The sequence below is a fragment of the Nanorana parkeri genome, unplaced genomic scaffold, assembly GCF_000935625.1.
Source record: "Nanorana parkeri isolate BGI_ZX_2015 unplaced genomic scaffold, ASM93562v1 scaffold48, whole genome shotgun sequence".
Lineage (NCBI taxonomy): Eukaryota > Metazoa > Chordata > Amphibia > Anura > Dicroglossidae > Nanorana > Nanorana parkeri.
In genome coordinates this window covers 118,252-125,677 of record NW_017306316.1, presented here as the reverse complement: position 1 = coordinate 125,677, position 7,426 = coordinate 118,252, and the positions used below count along the sequence as shown (strand labels likewise).

The 7,426-nt window shown below is 42.9% G+C and overlaps 1 protein-coding gene across 1 annotated transcript in view; it reads right to left on the bottom strand.

Moving 5' to 3' along the window:
• Positions 1 to 2,099: 2,099 nt before the first annotated feature.
• Positions 2,100 to 7,426, bottom strand: part of TLCD2 (TLC domain containing 2) — a 20,610-nt gene continuing 15,283 nt past the window's right edge. Inside the window, exon 4 of the mRNA XM_018573810.1 lies at positions 2,100 to 2,477. Within this exon, the coding sequence (XP_018429312.1) occupies positions 2,100 to 2,477 (378 nt within the window). The remainder of the gene's footprint in view (positions 2,478 to 7,426) is intronic.

Sequence of the window (7,426 nt, the reverse complement as noted above, 5' to 3'; positions counted from 1 at the left end):
GTGGTCTTTAAATTTGAACAATGATCTCTTAGAAGGAAAGTTAAAAAAGTATTTTGGGATCCAGGTTATATTTTCCTTTCAAAATAACTATAGTAGAGAGTCAGTCAGGATTGAGCTTCCGTTCTAGAAAAAGTCAGGTCACATATGAGAAAAGCTAGAATCCGAGATGAAAGAGAGATGTCCGTCTGATATTCTGCTTTCTTCTTTCCACCGGAACAATTGTTTCAGTGAAATGCAAGCACCAGAGATGCCGAGGGACCTCTGGAAAGAGCTTGCGAGGTAGTTCTGCGAGAGGAAAATAACATAGCTTTGGCATGACGATCAGCAAACGCTACGAAGAGACAGACTTGCTGAAGTTTTCTAGCCTTTCAGTTGATCAGTTAACACACAAAAGCTGAAATTCATAGCACCATAACAAAGAGGTAGAACCTAAGTCAACTGTTCTAATATTTGCATAATTCTTGATATATGGTAAACCTGTATGTTAAGATGTGGATTTAACAGTAGCATAAACCCTGATTTAACAGTAGCGTATACCCTGGATAGCAGTGCTACATCCAAATCAGAAATCTACCAATACAAACCAGACTTACTTGACTATATACTGTATACCAAAGCAGGAAATACAATGGAGTTTAGTTGTAGACATCATTAAAAAGGAGAACTATGAGCTGAGTGGTTTCCACTCATCCTCAGTTAGAGCTGACCTGTGACAAAGAAGCTGTCACAGGTCGGCTCTATTGATCGGGAAGCGAGCAGAAATATGCACCGATCTGCTCACATCCCGATCATCTCCCTGTAATAAGCGGTGATTGTCAGTCACCGCTCCCCGCAGGCATTCCCCCCCTCCCCTATCTTGCAGCGCTGAGTGGAGGAACGAACGGGGTAGGACACAGCTGGCTCTGCCTCTAGATAGGCAGAGCCAGCTGTCACTCATGCAGCTAGGTGGATCACAACAGTATTGCCGGGATCCGCCTGGGCTGCGGTGCTCTCAGTATATTGCAGGCAATAGCCTGCAATATACTGAGCTTTGGGTCACGGGAGGAGGTTAGCATATGTCCTCGCGGGACCCTAAACAGAACTATGGGGAAAAACACTTACCTCATAGTTCTCTTTGTAAGTAATATCATTATGTACTAAGAATTTTACCGTTTCACTGAAATGGTTAATTTCAGACTCCACTCTGTGCAGTAAATAGGAACAAAGGGGCTCCCTATTCTAAGTGCCTTGTAAACAATGGCCAATCCTTTTTATGGCCATTGCAGAAGGAAGCCCTCAAGGGATATCACTATATCTGAAGATATGCAATAAATGTCCTCAAAATGAAAAGTAGAATTTCTAGGTTTCATGTGAGAGGGGTGGAACTGTTGTTTTTACTAAAGGAAAACTCCCTTAAAGTGACCAATCTTTTCAAAATGTAATCCTATGAGAGGCAGCCATTTTTGTTATATTTATAGACTTCTAATATCCCTTGCCTATTTATTAGGATTAACTCTTATTGTCAACTGATTAATCCTACAAAACTGCTACCTGCGGTGAAGACCAAGCGGTCTACAACTTGTGTCTGTCTACAAAAGCTAAACGTTTAATGTTACAAAGCTATACAAAGCACATGCTGCAGGTCTGCTCTTACTTCAGCAAAGCATCATTACCATCACAAGCATTTAAATATGTATACTAAAAGGATTGGACTGGTCATATTTCCCATCCACGAAATTAAATTTTCATAGGCCTCTCGAACAAGTGAGAAAGACAGGTCATTGTTGATGTATCAGTAGCATAACTGGTGGCTGAGCAATTCTGCACAAAACCATTGGAAATGTTAGGATGATGGATTATGGACCAAAAGTTTTAGATAGCCCCAATAAGTGCTTCAGTTTAGAATGAATAACATTTTGACTAAATACCCACTAACCATTCTTTAGGTTCTCTCATTAGGGACTAGGAGTGCAGTGGAGTTTCATGAAAACTGGAGTTTAGGGTTCTCTAGTAAGGACAATGTATGGCTCCGTCACGAGAAGTATCCTCATGCAGGAGGGTTGAATTGGTCCATATGCCTCCCTGAATCTTGAAAATTAGGCTCTGTTTAATAAAACAAATTATTTATCCTTCTCACTTGGCAAGTCACGGGCTGACTTTAGGAAATCGCTTCGAAGGAGGCGGTAGAAAAGAACTATGTTCATCAAAGTCATGATGGCCATTCCAACACTACCAATGGTATAAATGAGAAGTGGAATGTTCCCACGGTTTAGCACCAACCACCTTGTCATCCACGCCAGAGTGCTGATCCTGAAGATGACATATGTGCCCAGGTTTAGTAAGCTGTTGAGCCGGTAGAAAGTGGTTTTTAGCTGGTTGGCCATGAGAAGGATCTGTCTCAGATGCAGGAAGATAGAGTTAATTTCCACCAGCAAAGCCACCACAGCGAAACCTATATAGCGGTGTAGGAGTACAGATATCCCAAAACAAGTGATAACCTAGAAGAGAGTAAAAATAAGATCCAATTAGCAAAACCACAATAAAATTAAAAAAAAAAAAAAAAAAGCACACGGGTATTAAAATGCAACTGCACCTTTTGCTTGACAGGGCACAAAAGCCATACCCACAAACCGGCTGCTAATATAATCCATTGCATGTCCTAACATCACCCACATGCTATCTCTCTGCTATCTTACTCAAGATTTTGCTCTCGCTAAAGTACAGATTTTCAGGAGGCTTTTGACAGGTGTTTACTTGGGGAAGGGCTTTTCTGCCTGGTGAGGGTAAATGCACAGCTATACATTAACAATTGGGCAATAGGGTTTATACACAACATTTCTTAAAGGAGAACTATGGGGTTAGTGCTTTTCCCCATAGTTCTCCGCAGGGTAACGGGAGGACACAAACTAGCGTCCTCCTGTCACCCAAAGCTCAGTATACCGCGAGCTGCAGCTGCTATATATCAAAATTAACTGGCTTTGGATATACTGTACCTTGATTCAACCACTTCAGTTTGGTCACATTTTATCAGGACCCTGAATAAAAGATCCCCTTTCCCTGTTCAACTCTCAGCAAAAACACCTCCCTTCACCACTGCTCTTGGAAGACAATGCATGGCTAATGACAGTCACCCATTCTATTGCTTTTCATATATTCAAAGCCAAAGATGGAATGGAGCCACAATACGCCATACGAATTAGAAAGTGGAAGCTTCCGCTAGTGCTCACTCTAAAAGGTGCCCATACACTGCGCGATTCTCGTACGAGAATCGCGGGAAATCTCGCGATCGTACGATAATCGTGCAGTGTATGGAAGGCGTGCAACCGTTTCTACTGTACTACTGTACGTTTGGACAGCGCCCTGGTTCTCATGGTGCTGCTTGCTTAGTGGTGCCCCTTGCTCGGTGGTGTTGCAGACTCTAGGGCCTTCCAGAACAGGTGCATATATAGACTGAGATCATGTGACATTTAAATAAAGATCACCTGTGTGCAATCTAACTACCGTATTTGCCGGCGTATAAGACGACCCCCTATTTTTTCAGTTAAAACATAGGTTTAGGCTATACTCGTCGTATAAGAATACTGTATGTACGGTAACTTTGGCTACATACAGTATACCTGTGATTGGCTCAGCGCGGTATACTGTATGTAGCCAAAGTTACCGTACATACAGTATTACCGCACATCCAGCAGGCTGACAGATTAGATTGTATACCCGGTGTATAAGATGGCCCCCGATTTTCAGGGGATGTTTTTAAGTATAAAAAGTCGTCTTATACGCCGGCAAATACGGTGATTATGTGACTTCTGAAGGTAATTGGCCTTACCAGATCTTATGTAGGGGCGTCATAACAAAGGGGGTGAATACATATGCACGCACCCCTTTTCTGTATTTTAATTTTCTGGATTTCACTACACCATTTTGGACTATTTTGTATATGTCCATTACAAATAATCCAAAATTTAAAATCCATTTTAATTCCAGGTGGTAATGCAACAAAATAGGAAAAAAATGCAATAGTTTTGCAAGCCACTGTAAATAACTCAATCTCAATACAAATTAGTAAACTAAACGTGAGATTGTAGCCCATCACGGGGGTGAACTTGGAGTGGTGGCTACTTTACAACACACACAGGGACCATGGGGAACAAAAGTAGCCACCCCCCAGAAGGAAGGACAGCGTCAGCACCAATTCAGAGATGATTTGAGGATCTACAGCCAAGTGATACACAAGTAGGATACATTTTGGTACCGTTTTCTCTGTATCAAGTACCGATGTTTTTTGTTTTTTTTTACACTACTCACCGATACCGAATACTGATACCGGAAGTCCCATTAAGGAAGCCAGTTCTATGCTCCCTCGTCACCAGGTGACGAAGAAGCATGGAGTCGGCTTTCTGGCCAATCAGGAAGCCAGGGGGCGGTTAATGACTTGCCGTCCAGCTTCCTGATTGGCCAGCTTCCCAACGAAATCAGGAAGCGGGGCAGAGAGTCATTACACGCAACTCGGCTTCCTGATTGGCTCCATGCTCCCTGGTCACCAGGGAGCATGGAGCCGGTTTTCTCGCCAAGTACTCGCCCAAATACTCGGTATCGGTGCATCCCTAGTTAATAGTACCAAGGTACTCGAGTCCATTAAGATTTAACTCCAGAGTTTAGAGTCACTTTAAGTGCAGTTTTCATAATATGCAATGCTCTTTTGAACGTATACGTTTTATACTACTTTTGACCTTGTTAACCCTTTTTGTAACTTCTAAAAAACGATTGCAATAAGAGAAAAAAAAATAAAAATGTTGACGTATCGTGATAAAAGTCTAACAAGACCAAAGACCTAAGCCCTCACACATATGGTGGCTGTTAGCTCAGGTTACACAATTTTTTTTTAACATGCAGAGGTCTACAGGAAGATGGTGTCACGGCAAGGCAAGAATGTCTGGGTTTGTAAGCTCGGTTACCCAGGTTTATAAAGATCCCCTGTGGAAGCATTATTAAACACCCACATCCTAAAACACTCAAGGAATTTGAAATTTCATTTATTTTCCCAGCAGCCAAGTTAGCTGGATCCTGGAATACTTTATGTAATATTTTTCCATTAATATAAACTGGTGAATAAATTGAACAAAAACTTTTTGGTTTGCAGAGCCACTCAATGCACTCAGCCAACATGATAGCAGTTAAAAAAAAAAAAGCAAAATAGAATTTTTAGCTAATTAAAAACAGAAACTGGTGAAACATCACTTTTTATCACAGCAAGCTGCTTTATAGATGAACACCTATCCCAGGGTGACATTAGGTTAGCCATAAGCTATCACCAAACAAAAAAAGAGCCACACGCCAGCTAAGACACCTTCTCAAATCTGAAAGCACATGGCCAGGGGCCAACCCCGGATGTGGTAAATCTAGAAAGCACTTTGACATTTTGCAATGAGCTTCTTTGTTTTCTAGTAGTAACTGGAATTGTGCCAATACTAAAGCAATTAATTGAGAAACACAAAAAACTGCTACACGATATTATCCCGTACCGCAGGGTGAAGAGATTTGGCCAGCCTTCGCAAATATAGCAGCAAGGCGGGGACCTGAACAGGCTGGCCCAGTTCCTGTGCTCAAGAGAACCCTGGGGGCCATGGACAAGTATGAGCTGTGGAGGAAGCTCCCCTTGCCTCCCAGTGACACTGACGATGGGACTTGCCTACACCTTCCTCCTCGCCTCGGCTGATTATATGACAATCTTGGTGCCCTGTGTGTGAGGGCACTACAAGTGTCAACAATCTCTCTTTAACCAGTTGACATCCGCGGTGTTAAACCCCCTTCCCATCCAGGCCATTTTTCAGTATTCAGCGCTGCGGTACTTTAACTGACATTTATTTTTCCCGGCCGGCTGTCCGTTGTAATCAAACGGCCGGCCGAGAGCTTTATATTCAAGTGATCGGGCGTCTGAGACGCCCGATTGCTTGCCTTCGCAGCTGCTGTCACTGCCGACGCCAGTCCCGAGACCAGCTGTGCCCTGTGCGGCCGGGACCAGCACGGCTGCTCTGACAGGAGATCAAAAGGGAGATCGGTGCAAGATCTCCCTGTGATCTCCTATTCGTTCCCCGAATGCAGGAAGTGATGTATATTACATCACTTCCGCATTCCTCTGTCACTCTCCAGCTTCAGAAGCTGGGGAGAAGCAGATCTCTGCTTCATCAGCTTCTCTGGGGGTCCTTAGGTGACATTAGGGGTCTACATGAGAGCCGGTCATGTAAATTGGCTATCACATAGGGGGATTTTTAACCCCCCCATGTGATAGCAATAAAGTTAAGTGGAAAAAAAAAAGGAGTAATAAAAAAATTGAAGAAGCATTAAAAAAACAAAAACAACAAACACAACATTTTTTTTTTAAAGTCCCCCGCCCCCCACATACACACACAAAACATGTGTCAGGTGCGCCTACGTGCGAAAACGACGATGGCGGGGAGGGGAGAAACTGACAAAGGAGGCGGGGCGGGGAGGAGAGTGATGTGAGCCGCAATGTCAATGTCACAGAAGGCCGAGTTCTCCTCCTGCACCGTTTCGCCTCCTGATAAAATCAGGATGAAAAGCGGTGTGGGGCGGAGACAGCCCGCTCAGCCTCCTGTGAGAGCCAATCCAGGATGGAGAGCAGTATAGTGTCAGCGATACAGTGATCTCTGAATGTTTGTAAATAACTGGACATAGTATGAGTCACTTCCTATTCATTCATGATTGTGTACATAGTAACGCATACTATATCCACAGGTTATGAATGAACAGGAACACTCAGTATAGAGGATTTCTGTTTATTTATAACAGGGGCTGCAGAAAAATGGATTGAGGACGCAATCTCTTTTTCTATTTCAAAAAGGGAAATATTAGTAGTCTGTTTAGACTCCTAATATTTCACCCAAGCCCCCAGCAGTAAAAAGGTAAAAAAATAAAAATATTTGATTTAAAAACATTTTCTAAAAATAAAATTAAAAATACATTTTCGGTTTTAACATTTAATTTCGGTGCACCTCTAATTTTTTATATAGTCCATCATCTTTGGTGAGTGTGAAGTGAAGGCACTAATACACAGAAACAGAGTGCACCCTACTGAAAACAGTGTTTTGCCTGTGTGAAGATAGGATTGTGTCACATTTAGTGAGCACCTTATATTGGACACTGGACTTTGGTTTATTATTGCTGTTGTGGATTTAAGGGGCAGCTGTTGTTAAAGTGTTTAAGACTGGACTGTCAGTCGGAAATCTGGGTCTGAACGTGCGAATTGTGGCCATCAGGGACTAGTCAATGTTAGGGCAGAACGGAGAGAGTGGCAAGACTGGTACAAGACAACAGAAGGGCAACAGTGCAGTGTCAGATTCCTCGCATCACCTTTCACCATCTCGTGGAGTCACGAGGCGACCCAACGAAGTCATCTCGTGGCCCATAATGGCCCATCGTGGTCATA